Source organism: Solea senegalensis, linkage group LG18 (genome assembly GCF_019176455.1).
Source record: "Solea senegalensis isolate Sse05_10M linkage group LG18, IFAPA_SoseM_1, whole genome shotgun sequence".
Taxonomy (NCBI): domain Eukaryota; kingdom Metazoa; phylum Chordata; class Actinopteri; order Pleuronectiformes; family Soleidae; genus Solea; species Solea senegalensis.
The window spans coordinates 1,773,578-1,792,779 of record NC_058041.1 but is presented as its reverse complement, the minus strand read 5'-3'; the positions used below and the strand labels follow the sequence as shown (position 1 = coordinate 1,792,779).

General features: G+C 40.3%; 3 protein-coding genes across 4 annotated transcripts; 2 read left to right on the top strand and 1 right to left on the bottom strand.

Moving 5' to 3' along the window:
- Positions 1-232: 232 nt before the first annotated feature.
- Positions 233-12,493, bottom strand: eif2ak1 (eukaryotic translation initiation factor 2-alpha kinase 1). 2 transcript variants are annotated; one of them, XM_044013855.1, is made up of 15 exons: positions 12,120-12,493; positions 10,051-10,218; positions 9,830-9,966; positions 9,062-9,096; positions 8,867-8,966; positions 8,700-8,780; positions 8,514-8,607; positions 8,055-8,106; positions 7,594-7,969; positions 6,895-7,003; positions 5,993-6,099; positions 1,092-1,209; positions 917-996; positions 600-833; positions 233-518 (listed from the first exon to the last, which is right to left on the bottom strand). In XM_044013855.1, exons 1-15 carry the CDS (start codon positions 12,286-12,288, stop codon positions 393-395), a joined length of 1,986 nt encoding a protein of 661 aa, XP_043869790.1. In that variant the 5' UTR covers positions 12,289-12,493; the 3' UTR covers positions 233-392. The 2 variants fall into 2 exon arrangements, with proteins under 2 accessions (XP_043869790.1, XP_043869791.1); XM_044013856.1 differs by lacking the exon at positions 12,120-12,493 and adding an exon at positions 10,804-10,953.
- Positions 2,076-6,390, top strand: LOC122759198 (ankyrin repeat domain-containing protein 61-like). Its single transcript, XM_044013857.1, has 5 exons — positions 2,076-2,323; positions 2,507-2,601; positions 4,081-4,255; positions 4,666-4,866; positions 5,308-6,390. Exons 1-5 carry the CDS (start codon positions 2,144-2,146, stop codon positions 5,935-5,937), a joined length of 1,281 nt encoding a protein of 426 aa, XP_043869792.1. The 5' UTR covers positions 2,076-2,143; the 3' UTR covers positions 5,938-6,390.
- A 449-nt stretch (positions 12,494-12,942) lies between the features above and the next one.
- Positions 12,943-18,574, top strand: pms2 (PMS1 homolog 2, mismatch repair system component). The gene is made up of 15 exons (XM_044013114.1): positions 12,943-13,182; positions 13,818-13,957; positions 14,526-14,612; positions 14,880-14,982; positions 15,061-15,244; positions 15,460-15,627; positions 15,704-15,801; positions 15,869-15,968; positions 16,055-16,139; positions 16,226-16,378; positions 16,534-17,353; positions 17,437-17,604; positions 17,727-17,827; positions 17,921-18,090; positions 18,294-18,574. The coding sequence occupies exons 1-15, from the start codon at positions 13,169-13,171 to the stop codon at positions 18,435-18,437; spliced, it is 2,535 nt and encodes an 844-aa protein (XP_043869049.1). The 5' UTR covers positions 12,943-13,168; the 3' UTR covers positions 18,438-18,574.
- Positions 18,575-19,202: the final 628 nt, after the last annotated feature.

The window sequence follows — 19,202 nt, the reverse complement described above, 5'->3', positions numbered from 1 at the left end:
AATACCTATGTAATAGCAATGTAGTGGGTATTTCCAACCCAGATCCAACCTAATATAATCGCATATTATTACTTATTTAACCCATGCACACACATTTTTTTAATTATTAATTGTATTGGCCATAACCTACATCCCAAGAAATTTTCTCAAAAATCCATCCTTTTCTTTTTGAGTTACTAACAAACTAACACAAGGACGTGGTTCCTTGGTTAAGTAAATTACATACAGATTCTTAACAGATCCCACATGGTTTTATTTTGAAGATAAATAAATGCACCTTCACATTCAGGTGTATAAGACACACCTAAATGTTTACACACACGCACGCATACACCATACACACTTGAATAAGGCAAGTTTTAACAGTCCCAGATTTTTAAGGTCTGTGAGGCTCAGGTTTTGTCTGAGTCTGAGAAATGAACTGTGACTTGTGAGGTCTGGAGCTGACTGATCTGTCGCCTCAGCTGCATGATCTCCTCCTCCTGCTCTTCAACCTTCCTCTGCAAACCATGGATCACCTGCAGGGCAGGAAAATAATTATTCTTGTTAATACGAGCATTGTCAACAAAACTTTTTATGCCACTAAAAACAGTGCTTACCGTGTCTTTGCTGCAGAACAGTTCGCTCTGTAGAAGCTGCCCGGCTGTTGGACGAACACTTGGATCTTTACTCGTGAGCCTCGTGATGTATTTTGCCAGGGCCGGCCACCTTTGGCAGAACGAGTCAGGGATTTTCCCGTCTTTCACGTCTCCGAGCGTCCGCACTCGCTCCATCTCCGTCCCAAAGGGCTGGAACAGCTCCAGAGCCAGCACTCCGACACTATACATGTCCGACTGGGGGAACAACAACAACACAAAGTTAAGACTATAATGATACAAGTTGCAAAAAAAAAAAAAAAACAAGTTTAAGTATTAACCTTCGAATCATAATGGGAGCCGTTCATTTGTTCCGGCGCGGCATACACAAATGTTCCAACACCAGTGGTGAGTGAGGAATCTACAAAAGCAAACAACATAAAACAATGAGGAAACAGCACCATCTACTGGTTCTATCAGGTCATTCATTAAAATATAGTATGACTGGTTATTTACCACTGATGGGAGATGGGAAGGTGCTTTTATGACCTTCTGTGATTATTTTGCTGCAGGCCAAACCAAAGTCTCCGATTCGAACGTGACAATCCTGAGCGTGGAGGAAAATGTTTCTTGGCTGTTTGAAAAACAAAGAAATTACAAAGAATTTTAACACAGTGTTTCTTAAAAATCATTGAAGGCATGATTAAAATAAATCTACTTTTTGTCCAAAATGGCTCTGGTCAGAAAATTGCGTAAATAGTTTATATTAGGGCTGCAACTAATGATTATTATGGAGCAAAGAAACCAGATAATTTACACATTTAAGAAGCTGTTTGTTGTATGCTACATGTACAATATCATGTGCAACATGTACAACATGTACATGCAAATCTGTATATATTTTTTTGTTTTCTATCTAAAAAGGGAGCATAGCAACACATTTTTCTCATATTTGTACTTGTCTAACTGCCATGACAGTAATAATCTTAAATCTAATGCGTTATAGAAATGGGAAGTGATTCAGCACAAAAAAAACTGCTTCACTATTAAAAAATTCACTGTGTAGCTTACATTCTGCACTGCAAAGGGGGGAGGGGGCAGGGATGGATGGATGGAATGTCCTGCAGCCTTTCACATAGACAAAATTCTTTGTTTGTTTAAAGTAAAACATTTAAGTGCCACAAACACTGGAGAAACCAGTTACCTACTGGTCCCTGTCATACGCCCCCTGTACGCAACAAGTTATCAGCTGTGGCAGGAAGGCTGCACACCATATTTAGACACACAACTCAAAACCTAAGATGATGAAATCGCACACAGAATTAAAAAACACCTAACAGAGGAAACCAGAAGTAACCTCTGAAAACACCAAACATGCTTCTTCTGTTCAAATTAACCGACTGGAAGTGATCGGTTTGAGACATAATTCCTGTGCAAGACAAAAACTCGAATAACCAGAAACTGTGAACCACTCCCCTGCCTGGTAAAACCAAATATACACACACACACACACACGCACGCACACACACACACAGAGCAGCAGGGAGAAGCTGTGATGATGTCCTGTCATGCTGGAGGAGCAGGAGGAACATGACAACAGCAGTGGAAAACATAGTTACTTTGACAATGAGTTCTATAGTGCCATCATGGACGAGGACTTAGAGCGTATCGATGATCTGTCAGAAAAGCACGGGAGCAACATTTGCATCCAGGTACGACACGGAGCACATGGGAGGATTTTCATCAAGGTAACAACGCACTGATGCAAAAGTCTTAAAAATACTGAGTTGCATTATGTTAAAACTTGTGTTTTAAATAAATAAATAAAATAAATGCAGCATCTTGTATATTGTACCACAATAAATGCACAGAAGGAGCCGTGTAAAAATATTTGTCAGTTCTTCAGTTTGTCCTGACTTGTCTTGCCCCAGGGCCTGAAGATCCTCCCTCTTCACCTGGCTGCCTGTTACCGACGAGTGAAGAGCATGCAGAGCCTCCTGTCATCAGGAGCTGACCCTGAAGTGAGGTGTGCACAAACACATCCGCACACACACACACACACAAACTTGATCATTGACATGAAGCGTTCCCTAACCTTAAGCATCACAACTAACCCTAATTCTAACCACTAAAACCAGGTCTTAACCCTGAAAAAGCCCCTTTTAAGTTGTGGGGCCCAGACAAAATGACCCCACAAAGACAGATAAACAAGTACACACACACTGATACTCTTACTAATATGGCTCAACACTAACAGACCTACATGTAGCATCACGAGCAATATCAAAAACCACAGGGTTGCATGTTTTTTTTTTGTTGACTGAGAGAACTTGAGTCACTTGTGACTCAACCCTGTCACTTGTGAAACAGTAGTTTTGTATTATGGTGACTTAAAGCAGCTGTCAGTGACAAACACCAGTTAAAAAAGTAAATAAAATGCCTCTATTGTCATTGCACTGCTGTCAAATAGCAACTCCTTGTGGTAAAATCAAGATGAAATGAACATAAATATCAGCAATAGTTAAACAAATTGAATAAATGATCAGCAGCAGTAAAAAAAAAGAACTGAATCTGCATTAGTTCACTTCACACATGCAAGTTTAGCTCTTTTATGACATTATTACATTATACGAGCGTCTCAGTTTTTATTTGTTCAGGAGCCAGAAAAACCTTAAAGAGGCGGAGCTCACTGCTTGTGAGGTTAAGCAGTGTCTTGGTGAGGAAATGCCCCACCCCCTTTGCCAAACATGATCATGAGGCGGCAGAGGGAGTGAAATGCTTACAGCAGGATGTAACTCAGGAAGTTAGCTGAAGGTTATACTACTCAGGAGAATGTTTAATCGCTTTAAAGTAAAATACTGTTATGTGGCCTCTTACATCCACTTGATTCAGGTTTCTACAGCAACCTGAATGGACAAACTATCCAGAGCATGCATTTTAAAGAGGAAAGCTAACCTAGCCAATATAGAAGAATGACATCCTTTCTGGTGCGTGAAGGCCACCGTAGTTCTCTGACATGCTTGGGGAAAACAACGTCAAACGGACAAATAGGTTTTGCAATTTCAGCGGACATTTACGACAGACTCATCTTTTATGGTATGCAAAAGGCCACTGTACTTCCCACTTCACACGGGAGGGATTGCAATCTGCAATCTCACCATTAGATGTCACTCATTCTTACACACTGGACCTTAAATTCAACTCGTGCAAACTATGGCTGAACAATTTGGGGTAAATAAATCCAATTAAAACACATGGACACCATCAAAATATGAACTACTGAGAAGACATGAGAAGATTCAAAAGATATGAACAGTTCCCAACATGTATGAGTTACTATTCTTTGCACGGAAAACAGAACATAGGACAATTAATTATACAGCAGCTCCTGTGGTTCACTCACTGCAATGTTTGAAATGTTTAGCCTTAAAACAAACTGACTATATACCTGTCACTGCCACTGTTTTTTTTGTAAATCCAGTCTAACTCTATGTCTCCGACACAGGGACCAGCTCGGTCGAACCACGTTACACCTGGTGATCACCAGCTGGCCGAGGATCCCCAAGACTTCGCCCAAACCGCATTCCAAGTCGCAGCCCGCTGCGATCAACACTGTGCATGGGAACGCGGAGGCCTGTTTACGGCTCCTCTGTGAACATGGTGTCGACATCAGCGCAAAGGTGAAAGGCCAGAGTTTTTAACTCCGTTACATTACAGGCGACCAATGTTTAACAAGAAAGTTGCACTGCTGTGTGTGAAGAGAGAAGTCATAGCGAAAGCACCCAGAGAGCACAAACCCTCTAGTCCAGTGTTTCCCAAACTTTCTATACGGTGAAATTTACAGCCATATATGCAACACCGAATATCATTTTGAATTGGTCCATTATTTCCTATAGAAACTTAAGTTTATACACGTTATTTAAAACATGTACATATAAATCTTAACAAAAAAGGTTGGGGAAAATTTGTTTGGGGGACCCAAAAAAAGATCTGCGACCCATCTGTGGCTCCCGACCCACTGTTTGGGAGCCGCTGTTTTTTTTAGCCACTTTCTATCTAAAGGGTGGCTTCTTTTCGTTGATCCCTTCAGGTGGAGGGAAAGCGTGAGGAGACGGCTCTCCACCTCTCAGTACGTTGCGCCGCACAGTCTGCCGTCCAGATTCTCACCAGCTATGGTGCCAATGTCAACGCGGTGGACAAGAGTGGGATGACGCCCCTGCATATGGCCAGCGGGACCCTCCATAAGGACATTATAGCCAGCTTAATCAAGCAGGGAGCAGATATCAACAAGGTATTTTTTCCTATAACAATACACTAATAATAAACTTAATTGATAAAGCACTTTTTTTCAAACAATGTTACCAAGTGTTTAACATTAACCCCAAGTAAGTTAAATTTAAACAAAATCATCACAAGAAGTATCAAAATGTGCTTAAAAAACAGCTATAACATTTAATCAATATGAAAAAAAACCCACCGTAAATCCAATAAAACAAATAAAAACTAATAAGTATGAAGTATGATATTGCTTGTATTTTCACAATTAGATAAATTAACACTTAATTAAATAAATTGGCATATATTTTCTGTTTTAAAGACTATCTTGCCATAAAAAAATGCTTAAATATTCCATGCAAATTTAGATTTTACACACAAAAGGTGCGTTTTTCAGCCAATATCCAATGTTTAATTTTGTTACATCTTTAATATAAATCTGTCTGGTTTTTTTAAGGCAGTGGAGCACACTGGAAACACTGCCCTGCACCTTGCTGCTGTGGCCACAGCTATGAAAACCACCAACACACTGGAAAACGACAACAGCTGTATCACTGCGCTGCTGGAACACGGAGCCGAGCCCAACACCGAGAACAAGGCCGGGCTTACACCCGTACACGAGGTGTGCAGCATGGGCAACAAGGAGCTGGTGGACCTGCTGCTCAGATACGGAGCCAACATCGATAAGCCCAGCCGCGCGGGGGAGAACTGTCTGTTTCTGTTCCTGAACCACAGGCCTAACGTGAGCAACAGCTCGCTGCTGGTCAAACTCCTCAGCCTGACATCTCCGCTCACCCTCTACAACCACAACGGTCACCTGCCGTCAACACTGACACTGCCCTGTTTCTTCAAGCAGCGAGAGCAGCTACTGAAGCTCAGCCAGCAGCCGCGGAGACTTCAGGATATTTGTAAGAGACATATTTATCTGAAACATGTCCGAGATGAGGGAAGGGAGTTGAAAGAAATGCTGCCAGAGAGGCTGTATGACTTTGTCTTCACCTGCTGGGAGAACATTCACGACATCTCCTTTGTGAGTGAAGATGAACAAGACTCTTTGAGTCACATATTTGAAGGCACTCCGAGCTGAGACCTCAGGTACGACAGAAACTAACCAAATACTATGTAAGGGCGGCGTGTGTTACCTTCAGGTCTCGATGCATGATTCCTCTGGAGTGAATGTAGTCCACCCCTTCAAGTATGTTCCTCAACAGTCTGAGTGTGTGTTCGACATCAACACATCCATACGGACCTGCAAGTGGATCCCAGGAGTGTTAAAAGATTTGACACAACTACCACAACTTCAGTATCAGTATTGTTCCGATATTGGTTAAAGTCACTGGATTGGATATCCGACAACAAAGAATAATGTATTGTTGAGTTGTCCTTTAACAGTGTTAGAAATATACAGTATGATTATCTTATTTTAACTATGACAAACGCTCAACATTGCACATTTTACCAGTTGCTAGTCAAACTGTGTTGACCACTAAGCATTATTATGTCATCATTTGGGAATAAATATTCTTTATTTTGGACCCAGTTGAGTGGCTGACTGTGTGTTCTTTTAAAAACACTGGGGATCTACAGCAAAGGCTGTGCTGGAATATACTTTTATATTTTCTTTATGTACTGTATGGTGTGTTAACCACAGAGTTCCCACACCTTGTTGAAATAAAAATCAAGGGCTTTTCAAGGATTTCCCAGATTTTCCCAAATTTTTATTGATTTGCAGCAAGCTCTGCAAGTGGACAAATGGTTGTCCTTGGGATCTTGGTCAAAGTCAGTCTTTGTAATTTTCTTTGGTGAGACAGAGATCTTGGAATTTTCATTTCCCAGGCATCATGTCGTCATTTGCTTTCTCTTCCTTATTAACGTTACTCACTCATTGCTCATGTCAACAGCGGAAAAATGTCAACTTAACTTCTTTCTTGAAGAAAATTCTGTCTATTTATGATGATTTTCAAACATTTTCAAGGGCCTTGAAAATGGTTCTTCAAATTCACAAATTTTCAAGGATTTCAAGGAAATCCTGTGACTAGTTTACCTTCTGACGTTCGTTCGTCTCTGGGCTTGGTGTTTCTCTCTGTGATCCAGTCCTTCAGTGAACGCTCACACAGCTGCATCTGGATGTAGAGCATCAGGTGAAACTGAACCTGCATAAACACAGGAAGCGGGACTGAAATGTTTTCACTGCACATCACACTTCTTTTTTTGATAGATATTTGTTTATATTTCATGCAGATAATCCACCTGCCAGCAACATTTTTATAAAGTTATAGCTATTTGCCCCAAATCAGTGGGTGCTTCACAGTTGCTAACTGTGGTATATTTAAAGACATGGCCCAGATTAGATCCAAATCAACAGAGAAGTATGCTGGTGAGAACCAAACAGGAAAATGACAGATGATGAAAAAGAAGAACAAGAAATTTAACAACTAAAGAGAGAGAGATAAAACCGAGTTAAATCAAGATTCATCCATGCATAGTGTGAGTTAAAAACTGTAGTATTAATGTCAGAGTGTATGTGGCGCTGTAGTGCTGACACAAAAATACACCCAAAATGGAGAGGAAGACGTGGAGCATGTCCACAAAGCTAGCAAATTGCGTACAAAGAAGGAAAAACTGTGTTTTTGGGCTCCCAAAAAGCCAGTTCCATATGGATAAAAAGCCAATACGATAAAAGATCTTTTTTGCAGATTCTCCTAAACCTGCTCTCTCGTGTGTATGAGCCTGAAGGATGTACCTCTTTAGAAGAATTTGTTGTGCGTTTCTCCGTCCACGGCTTACACTCTTTGTCGATACAGGAGTTGTTGTTCAGCTCAATGCTGCTCCTGCTGGACCCGTCCTCAAACAGAACCGAGCTGTCCAAACCCATGGCAGGACATTTGGAGCCGTTTGGGGTAAGCCGCTGTCCCAGGAACACGCAGGGAACATAGTTCTCAGGGATGCGATGCATGCTCTTGGGACACATTGCCTGGCCCATGTCTTGAGTTGGTACAAACGCTTTGACGGACTGGTCCTCTTTTGGAGTGTCTTTGACACATGCAGCTGCTTCTTGACTGAGGCTTTGAAAGACGATGGAGGAGCTGTGGTTGCTGCTGTTGGAACTCTCATCAGAACTGCAAAAATAGAATTATTGGACACATATTGAAAAGAGTCATCGGCATAGAAGGAGATACTTTGACTGTCTTTGTATGATCTTACCTGTCCAGTTGTCCAGGTGACTTTAGTGCAGGAAGTAGGGGCTCTGTAGGGTCTGTAATAATTTATAGAAGTTTATTATGCTGTGTAGATCTTGGTATTGTACGGTTTGGTACAGAACTTTTGTTTGTAGCTTTGTTTGTCTCGCCAAAGACGTCAAGCGTTGTACGATTGAATACAACGAATAGACTGCGGGCATTTGCCTCAACTTCCATGGGATATTTACACCAATCTCAAGGCTTTTCTGTCGCCCAATCAGCTGATTGTATCATCCCATCCCATCTCAAGGGAAGGGTGCCAAATAACTGAATGGTTGGGGCTGATTATTTTGGTACTATTCCTAATGGAAACTCCAAAAAATACCATACCATACTCTACCAAACAACACCAAACCAAACTTTTCCACTTGGCGTAAACACGGCTAGATAAAGCTCACAGACAAAGATGTATTTAAATACTCACATGACACTGGCTGAACATGTTCCATCCATGCAGTGTGATATCCCACAACATTAACATGCTGCAGGCTGGACAACACTTTCACTTCTCTGAGAACCTGGAGCAAAAAAAAGAAGGCAAATTAGTCCATATATTTCCGTAACTGGGCCTTTAAAGGATCTAACGATGTAACACACAGGCACAGTCTACCTTCATGCAGTCTTCCTTTGAGACTTTTTTGATGAGAATCTTCTTCACGGCGTAATACTGTCCGTCAAGTTTATTCATAACCTGCAACATCAGCACAATCACATGACTGAGACATGTCGTCATGGACAGGACATGGACAAGATTTGTTTGAAAAAAAGGGTAAATACCTTAAAAACGTTCCCATATGATCCTTTCCCAAGTCGGCAGGTTTCTTCAAACTCGCTGAGATACCGCGACGTCTGTGCCTGAAAAAGTCCCTCCTTAGGCCTGTGGGGAGGTAAAAGACATTTTAATTTATAAATAAATATAAAACCAAAATCCTCTTCCTTCCTTAGAAATAAGAAATAATAAGTGTACCTTACCTTACAGAAGGATTGTGTGTGTTTGTGCTAAGACTCTGCAAAAGAGAAGTTGATTAAAAGGTGGATATAACATTTAAATCTAAATAAAGCAGAGGAATAAGGTATTAGACAGACAGACAACTTTATTGATCCCTTTGGGAGGTTCCCTCGGGGAAATTAACACTATTATCACAAATTAAAGCTGTAAGATTTGTCAGGGTGCACACACTGGATTTTCTTTTGTAAACAACTGCACTGGAGTCTTTATTTTCCTTTTTTATTTGTCTTTCAACAAATTCCTCCTATAGTGTAACTGGCAATAAACCCAATTGTGATGTGGCCATGTACTGCGACTACCAAAGGAAACCGAATGATGAGGAAGATGGAACTACTTCCTCTTCAGCCTTTTATACAAACTGAAAACAAAATTCAAAATGCCTGACCTCCTCTTGGATTGAGAATATCAAATCCCTGAATAGGCACTTCTGTGTGTTGTTTTTCTATTTTTAATGTTTTCATTATTTATCTTAGTTATGAATAATTTCTGTTATTTGTATTAACTGAGGTCACTTTTAAATGTGCTACAGAAATAAACTTCTTGTAAAAGAACAAAATAACAATCAAAGCAAAAACAAGAGAGAATTCAAGCCCCTAGTTATGTAAAAAAAACATGACCTTCTTTCCAAAACAGTAAGCTGCTCTTACTTACGAAAATAATACTTTCTCTTTTGATATTTTATTTAATTTTACATGAAAAAGTGTTCAACTGGAGCAAGTCCATTTATTTACCTGTGGGTACAATGAGGAGGTGGCAGCGTTGAGCAGTTCTGTGAAGGCCCGGTTGTGCTGCAGTCTGACGGTGCTGAACTCATCACTTATGGCCAGCGGTGAGAGGAGGTTCATGGCTGCTAAACGCTGGCCAATGACTGTCAGAGGGACAACAACATTACGTTGAATTCTCGACAAACACCACTCTAGAGATACTTAACATGATCCGTCGCGGTGATTACCTTTAAACAGCACATGTGCGCGCGCCGGGTTACTCTCGTAGACGAAGCATAGGTGCTCCAGCAGCGACCCCAGGAGCAGGTGGTTGGGAATGGCTGAGGCAAACTCCTGGATGGATGGGTAATGTCTACTCGCCATTAAGAGCTCATGGTTATTATCTGAGTCCGAAGCTGAGCAGACAAAAAAAAAGAAAATCAACCCGTGTGAGAATTAGTGACATCTAATGGTGAGACTGCAGATAGCCACAAACTACAGTGGAACTACGGTGGCCTTCGCATACCACAAACGTTTGCTTTTAAAGCTTGTGATTCTGCTAATAAATCCTCCTAAATGACACAAACTGAATAAATTAGCATAAAAAAATTTATACGTTACATATAATGTAGTTGAAGTATGTCAACAATAATTATTGTATGTACAACCGTATTGAATTACAACCGTACAACAACAGACAACAGTCTGCCAATAAAACCCTCCCAAATGTTACACACTGGACGTTTATAAAGGCCTGAACTGAATAAAATAGCCCAAAAAATTGGACATATTACATATAATGTAGTTCAAGTATGTCAACAATAATTGTATGTAGAATTAAAACAGCACATTCAATTTCTGCCAATAGAGCCTCCCAAATGTTACACACTGGTCCTTTACAAGGCTCAAACTGAATAAAATAGCACAAAACGATTTTGTCAAAATTTGAATACAGTCAAGATATAGATCTGTCAATAATTAATAAGGTAAAACAGTCTTACCTTCTTCAATTACTTTTGCAATCATTTCAACAACGCTTTTTTCTCGTAGTTCCATTTTTCTGTATTAAAAAACCCTTTTGTTTCAATGTTAAGCACTTGGAGCTCAAATAATCTTAATCCTATTCACCTCCAAGAGAAAATAAGCTCATCTTCATTTTACATAAGGGGGCGAGGCCATCAGTAATGCTTATCTGCCTGGTCCAGTGGACACCCGCCCCCTCCACCTACAGTAGTAAATACGTGACTTGGGCAAGCTTTGAATATAAAGTGTTTGAAAAGTGTTTTTTTCTTCAATATTGAATTTTCTATTTTATTGTTTTCACTTTCATGTATTTTTTCATTTTCAGATCACTTTTTTTTCCAGTTTCACATATTTGACCCAAATGTGGCATGTGGGAGATGGGTTGGAATCATGAATGACAAGTGTAACAATGTCAACATCCATGATTATGTTTCCTTCAAGAAACGTGGGGGAACTGTGATTACCGAATTCGAAACAATATTTTGTACTGTAGAGGGCAGCATTGCACCTCTTAGTGATCAGCCTATTGGACGAAGAAGGAAACGTGGGAACTTTTCACCATATTCATACGATAAACTACCAGATTGTGCAGTTCAAGAGTCACATTTAGTAACCGCCACCAAGAACCCCACTCTCTAACCAATAAGTTAACAAATTCTTAGTGTTTTTAGTTCACAAGCAAAGTAGAAGTTTGCAAATGTAACTTTTCAGGGATAAGGGTCTTGCTTTACGGACGCCGCCATCATGACACACAAATGGACTTGGGTTTTGCATTTTGAAACAAATAAGACAGAAGGCCTACTGACAGTAAAAGTAGCAGTGTTTGTGTGAGTCCCATGTACACTAAGTATATACGCTAACCAATAGGTTATATGTAATATATGATAGCCTGCTTAAAAACATAATTTCTCAGATATGTAACAAACAACCCATGACATACTTCAGTTAAAATGCTGTCTACTACATTTTTCTTTATACAATATACAAATCTAGCATTAGCCACCACTATCGGACCGATACTGACACTCATTAACGTATCGGCTCAATCCCTGTTTAACTTGTTGCTGTGTAAAGTATGTACAGTAACGGTATGGTGGGCTGTAGATGGGTGTTTACATTACGTGTAACCAGGGCCCTGCCTGATCAAAAAATACCGGTTTAAATGTAACACCAGGAAATTTGCTACAGGAAGAAATGCCGCAAATTATGTTAACACTATTGTGTTTAGACAGCGTGAATGATATAATGGCAGCAACTTTAAAGAAACACGAGGAGAGAGAGAAAAGCTGCTTACTGTCAAAATGGACATCCTCGTCGTCCTCAGTGGCTAAACTTAGCAGGCTAGTGCTAGCCTCATGCCTCCTGGTGGATTTAAGGCTGTTGAAGTGCCAAATGTTACTACTAACATCACTGGAACATTCCTCCGACCGCAGCACGCCGCTGTTACATGACGTATTGTACATGTTTCGTACGCGAATAACGATGACTTCGCTGAATTAAAATTGTTTTTATTCGGAAAAATAGCACAGGGGCTAACCCATATTTGCAATGAGATGTTTTAAAAGCCCAATTAAAAACGCCCCAGCTTAAGCAGCTGTCACAACATGAGCCAAACCATCCCTAAAGTCCCTTCACCATGCCATAAGAGGACGTTACAGGATTATGCAGACGCATAGGGCTCGTCTGAAAATTCATGCGAGTAACCCGCACTGTCAATAAAACACAAGATATACTAATAATTGTATTTTCAGCGTCACACAATCATTAATGTTACGCTTTGGTAGTATAGGAAGTCCACACACTTACAATACTGACAATGACTCGCCAACATAAAAGCAAATTATTCGTTTTGTTACAACGTGAGGTATTTGCACACGCGCCCTAACGTCACATAAGGGTTATAGTTCACGGAGGGTTCGGTGATGAAATCCTTCACATTTTGGGGAAACGGTTCGATAATATTTGTTCGTGTACACCAGTTTTATTTTTCTCAGCTGTATTGCGTGGGGTTGCTTTTTAAAAAACAAAACAAAACAAAAAACAAAAACAACCACACAAAAAATATTTTGATATGATTTATTTGGAAGAAAATTGCGCAGTTATGCGCACAAGTTACGCTCGCGAACACTCTGCCCGGACTGCGCGGTACAGCCTCAACTTCAGTGTCTACAACCCAAAACACGATGGTGGAACAGCGTTTATCTCTCACACTTCATAAGAGAAAGTTTTATACTTTGCACAAATGACAACATAGTCGTTCGCGTCTTTTAATTTCTCCACTGTAGATTAAGTCATACGGAGTTATTTGATTTAATTCCTCCTGGCGTTTCTCGGGCTTTGAAGATGTCCGACCCTTGGTACGTTTACCTACCATTGTATTTTGTATTTATATGTAAATATGGCATGTAAATGCCATGCAAATGTTTCTGTAACTTATTTACTTATTTCCTTTCCTTGTCGTGCAATAAAAAAAACACAATACACTATCCATCATTACGTGTATTTATCAGAATTTAACAATAGTACCATCAGATATTCGAACATTTTTTCTAGAAAAGCCCTTAACCTTGTCCGAAAATCGATAAAAAAAATAAAATTAATTAAAAAAGTGAATCTATCGATTATTTTCTGGATTAATCAAGTGGTGCACAAAATGTCAGAAATGTTGATCTATGTTTCCCAAAACCAAAATGAATCAGTTTTGATCACAAAGAAACCGGAAGTGCTTCACATGTAAGAAGTTTTAATGATTAAAATCGATTATTAAAATAGTTGAGGATTGATTTAATAGCAGCACTAGTTCAAATTGACCAGAGCCTTCAGATAAATTCCAAAGGCCTCATACACAGCTTAGAGAGTGCAGGGTACATTTTGTTTCTGCTGTATTTATGCAGAAAAAGTGACATTATCATCATTATTATTATTAGTATTGTTGTTAATAACATATGATTCAACATCTGGTGCCTTGGTGTTTTTGTTTCGTTCTCTGTAGTTCTGAACCTGCAGGAGCCATCAAGGCCATTGACAAGACCTCGGTGCATCAGATCTGCTCAGGACAGGTGGTGCTGACTTTATCCACGGCTGTCAAAGAGCTGGTGGAGAACAGCATTGACGCAGGAGCCACCAACATTGGTAAGTGGAAGACAAGACCTCATCTAATGACTTTAAATGATCTATCTGCATAAGATTGCTCATCCGTGCTGTGTTACACACATAGACCGTATATAAAATGAGCTGTTGATTTCATTACTGAGCCGCGATACTTTCAGTATCATGTCACCACCATGTCAGTTTTTGCAACCAGAATCTCACAGTTCTACTGGTGTCCACTCATATTATTGTCTATTTTCCTCTAAATAGGAACCTAATTTACAAAATAGCCATCATGTTCTATTGATTGAAGAGCTGGAATTAGTGGTTAAAACCAGCACACTCTCCCCCGGTGGCTAATTGCTACTACATCATTCCATTCTTTCTTTTTTTTTGTTACATTTTCTGAAACAAACAATTGATACATTTTGAAAAAAATATTGCAAGTTACAGCCCTGCTGGAAGGCTACATCTGTTTTACAGTTTATATGGATGCCATACCTGACATACCAGACATTTAAATGGTGAAATACTACTAATTTCTGTCCTACTTCCTGGATTCCACTTTTAAATCTGGTCATGTGTGACATGACGTTACTTAATGTTGCAGATGTGAAGCTGAAGGAATGTGGAGTTGAGCTTGTGGAAGTGTCAGACAACGGCAAAGGTGTCGATGAGGCCAACTTTGAAGGACTGAGTAAGTGTCTGTGGTCAGTGAATACGCTCGGTTCCACTTTTAAATCTGGTCACATGACGTTACTTAATGTTGCAGATGTGAAGCTGAAGGAATGTGGAGTTGAGCTTGTGGAAGTGTCAGACAACGGCAAAGGTGTCGATGAGGCCAACTTTGAAGGACTGAGTAAGTGTCTGTGGTCAGTGAATACGCTCGGTTAACAACGCAGGGCCATATGTGATTGTTTTGGTAAAGTAAAAGTAAAGCCTTGTCTGTTTGTTTGCTCCAAAGCACTCAAGCATCACACGTCAAAGCTCAGAGAGTTCTCCGATCTCACTCACGTGGAAACGTTTGGCTTCAGAGGTGAAGCCCTCAGCTCTTTATGTGCTCTGAGGTAAAAAATTAAAAACTTTAACACCCTTCAAACTCAAATCACCCGCCACTTCATTTGTACCTCATCTCCTTTTCCCAGTGACCTGAGCGTGGTGACCTGTCATGAGTCCAGTCAGGTGGGCACCAAGCTGGTGTTTGACCACAGAGGTCACATGGTGCAGCGGTCACCTCATCCCCGTCAGCAGGGCACCACAGTCAGTCTGCAGCAGCTCTTCTCCACTCTGCCTGTGAGACACAAAGAGTTCCAACGCAACATAAAGAAGGTCAGTCTTTTAACAGATCCATCAGAAGTAGAGCGTGTGTGGGGGGGAATCTTTTGTGGGAAAAAAAGATAACGGTAAAGGTACAAGTACATACAAAATTTCGCCTTGCAGTCATATGTGTAGGTCTTTTTCTGGTATTTTCCTTTGTTATTGTTTGATTTCAACAGTTCAGAGACAGATATGTGTTGTATTCAATTATTGTTTTGTATTTTCAGGAATACGCCAAAATGCTCCACATCCTGCAGGCGTACTGTATCATCTCTACCGGTGTAAGAATCACCTGCTCAAACCAAAATGAGAAGGGAAAGCGCAGCACGGTCCTCGGCACCAATGGCAGCCAGAATATGCGAGACAACATCGGAGCCATATTTGGCCCAAAACAGGTTGGAATCTATTTTGAAGAACCTTACAGAGTTAAAGGGTTCCTGGAACCATTTTCTGTGACGGTTTCTCTTGCAGCTCCAGAGCCTCCTGCCTTTTCAACAAGTTTCCCCTTCAGGCAGTATCATTGAAGAGTACGGACTGAAAGACACCGATTTGCCCAAACAGCTTTTCACGTAAGTGTCACTCTCTATATTCTCCTTTCTGCACAACAAGTAAATGACTTTTTTTGTCTTTTTGCAGTATCACAGGTTTTGTGTCACGCTCGGATCACGGTGTGGGGAGAAGTGCCACAGACAGACAGTTCTTTTTCATCAACAACCGACCATGTGATCCACTCAAGGTAAAACGCGTGCAGAGGATTTATCGGGGACATTTAAAGCTGATAATAATAACATAATAATCTGACCTCTAACCTCTAACCTGCAGGTAACCAAAATTGTAAACGAAGTGTATCACATGTACAACAGACACCAGTATCCATTTGTTGCTTTGAACATAGCTGTCGCATCAGGTGAGAAAAATGAATTATGTTGAATTATGTACATGAAATACACAATTGGCTTTGTTTACATCATGGTTTTGCTTTTTTTGTCTCAGACTGTGTTGATGTGAACGTGACCCCGGACAAACGACAGATTTTACTTCAGGAGGAGAAACTCTTGCTTGCTACTCTGAAGACCTCGCTCATCAGCATGTACGAGGCTGGAGTCAATAAAATCAGCCTGAACTATATGCACATGGCAACCTCCAGTAAGGACATGCGTTATATTTAGCTTCCATATCAGTTTCATCAAGATTTAAATGTCTTATGTCCATCATAATAATCAGTAAATGTTACACACTGCAGTTTTTTCTACTCATAATTTTCCATTACAGTGCTCTTAAATTGACATTTCTGTCTTTAGGTGTCACATGTCGGGTTGTCCCGTCCAGTAAGAACATGCCAGAACATGGAGACGCTGTGGAACCAGCAACGATGCAGAGCCCAAAGATCTCACTGAACTTGGCCGGTCTAAAAGCTGCCTTCTCAAGTCAGAACAGCTCTGGTCTTGGGAGCAAATCCAGCTCATCAAAGGCTGTGGGCAGCAGCAGCAGCAATGGTCCAGCACAGAAGACACTGCAGTCCTTTTTTAAGGGTTCTGCCAAATCTTCTGCCTTCAACTCGAGTAGTAAATCACCTCTGAAATGTGGGAAAGACCTCGCTAAATGTTCCCCAGTGGGAAAATCTGTGTTGGATGGATTCAGATACAGAAATGAGTCGTGTGATGATACAAATCCAGATCGTGTGGAGATAAGTTCTCCTCAAGCAGTCATTGACACCCAAAGGGTAAAAGATGAAGAGTTTGAAGAAACATCAGACTATAGTCAGACTGTACCTGAAGTGCCAGAGATAAAAGCTGAGCCATGCACTACAAAAGAGGACGGGAGCATGAGTCCAGACGCCAAACGGGCCAGGAAAGATTATCCACATCTCCCCACAGAACAAAAATCTTATTCTTTCTTAAATAATTCTGAAGGATCATCTTCCACTAAAGTGGATGCTCCAGTTTCCTTACAGAAGAGGACAGTGACTCTGAAGTTCTCTTTACAAGAGCTGGAAGGGAAAATGAGGAGGTTGAAGGAGCAACAGAAGCCCAGTGACGAGTTACTCTTCAGACGTTTCAGGGCCAAGATCAACCCTGGAGAAAACCAGAGTGCGGAGGAAGAGCTGAAGAAGGAGATCAGGTAGAGTTCACGTAATAATCATACTCGTAATAATCCCGGCTGAAATGAGCAGTTTCAAATGTCCTTATTGTCGTCTTTTACAGTAAAGACATGTTCAAAGAGATGGAGATCATCGGTCAGTTCAACCTGGGCTTCATCATCACCAAACTCCACTCGGACATCTTCATGATCGACCAACACGCCACAGATGAGAAGTACAACTTTGAGATGCTGCAGCAGCACTCGGCGCTTCAGGGACAGAAACTCATCGTGTAAGATTCTAAACTAATGACTATTTTCTTGATTGATCTACTTACCACCTACCTAGTTGAAAAAGTGAATAAGTTGCAATGTATCGCTTTGAATTGTTTGTTGTTTTTCTTTATGTTGACAGCCCACAGAAACTTCACCTCACTGCGGTCAGTGAGAACGTCCTCATGGAGAACATTGAGATTTTCAGGAAAAACGGCTTTGAATTTCTGATTGACGAGGAAGGTACAAACTTTTACTTTTCTATTATCACTTAAACGGGTTAGGTTACGACTTATACTATCTATTTTATTTATTTATGTTTAATCGTGATTGTAGCTCAGGTGATGGAGAGGGTGAAGCTGGTTTCTCTGCCCACGAGTAAGAACTGGACGTTCGGTCCAGCTGACATCGAGGAGCTGATCTTCATGTTGAGCGACAGTCCGGGTGTCATGTGTCGACCGTCCAGAGTCAGACAGATGTTCGCCTCCAGAGCCTGTCGGAAATCTGTGAGTTTATACTGTCGTTATTACTTTGACCACTAGAGGTCACTAGACTACCACTGACCTTTCCTACACCACGAAAACAGTCGTTGGAAGTTCAATTGTTGACATTTGTGGTCAAACTGCAGATTGCATCAAATGAAGAACCGTTCTGCTGAATTGAGATTATTATAGATGATGGATTGTTTTTGCGTCTGTCTGATGTTCAGGTCATGATCGGCACGGCGCTCAGCGTCAGCGAGATGAAGAAGCTGGTGGGTCATATGGGCGAAATCGAGCATCCGTGGAACTGTCCCCATGGCAGGCCCACCATGAGACACCTCGCCAACCTGGACATCATCTCACCAGATTAATCAGAGCAAAGAAGCAGCAAACAGAGACACACTGGAGACACTTAATCTACAACACTATCGTTTCAGTTGATATTTGTACAGTTCAGATTGTAGATGTTGATTGTTTGTGTTTTTATATTCGTATGTTTTTTTATTCTTGTATAAATAAAGAAAATACATTTGATCTGTGTTTTTCCTTGAGTGACCTTTTAATTTTTCACTTACATTATGTTACATTAAAACAGTACACGTATATATTGTAATAGCAATGGTTAATTGTCTTAATAACGCGTAAAGTATAGTTTATTGATTAAACAATAATACGCTTCGCGTTATAACTTGATAGTTTATTGTTAGAACAATATATGTTTCACGTTATAAGTTGTTAAAGCAATATATGTTGTGTTATAATGTCATAGCTTTTGTTAAAACAATATACACTATGCATAATAACGCAAAAAGTATATAGTTTATTGTTAAAACAATATATAGGCTACGCATAATAACGTGAAATGGAGTTCATCGTCAAAACAATACACGTTTTTGTTTAAATAATATATGTTTTGCTATATACAGTAACTTGACAAGATTATTGTTAGAACAATATATGTTTAATTTAAGAACAATAAACTATCGCAAGTTGAAAGAACATGATTATGCAAAAAAAAAAGATTGTTCTTGCTAGTGCTAGTGTGGCGGATTCCATACCTTTCTAGAAGCTACTTTAGGCTTTTTTGACTGAGTGAGGCTGCCGTAGTTGTCCTTTATGCCGTTGCCATGGTGATA

Bases quoted from the DNA above. Each gene is read 5' to 3' on its own strand.
- pms2 (XM_044013114.1), top strand. The intron at 17,354-17,436 runs GTAGAGTTCACG...CGTCTTTTACAG, and splicing joins GAGCTGAAGAAGGAGATCAG to TAAAGACATGTTCAAAGAGA. The intron at 17,605-17,726 runs GTAAGATTCTAA...TTATGTTGACAG, and splicing joins CAGGGACAGAAACTCATCGT to CCCACAGAAACTTCACCTCA.
- LOC122759198 (XM_044013857.1), top strand. From the start codon at position 2,144: ATGCTGGAGGAGCAGGAGGAACATGACAACAGCAGTGGAAAACATAGT. The intron at 2,324-2,506 runs GTAACAACGCAC...GTCTTGCCCCAG, and splicing joins ATGGGAGGATTTTCATCAAG to GGCCTGAAGATCCTCCCTCT. The intron at 2,602-4,080 runs GTGTGCACAAAC...TCTCCGACACAG, and splicing joins GGAGCTGACCCTGAAGTGAG to GGACCAGCTCGGTCGAACCA.
- eif2ak1 (XM_044013855.1), bottom strand. From the start codon at position 12,288: ATGTACAATACGTCATGTAACAGCGGCGTGCTGCGGTCGGAGGAATGT. The intron at 9,967-10,050 runs GTAATCACCGCG...TCCCTCTGACAG, and splicing joins CGCACATGTGCTGTTTAAAG to TCATTGGCCAGCGTTTAGCA. The intron at 8,608-8,699 runs GTAGACTGTGCC...TTTTTGCTCCAG, and splicing joins CAAAGGAAGACTGCATGAAG to GTTCTCAGAGAAGTGAAAGT.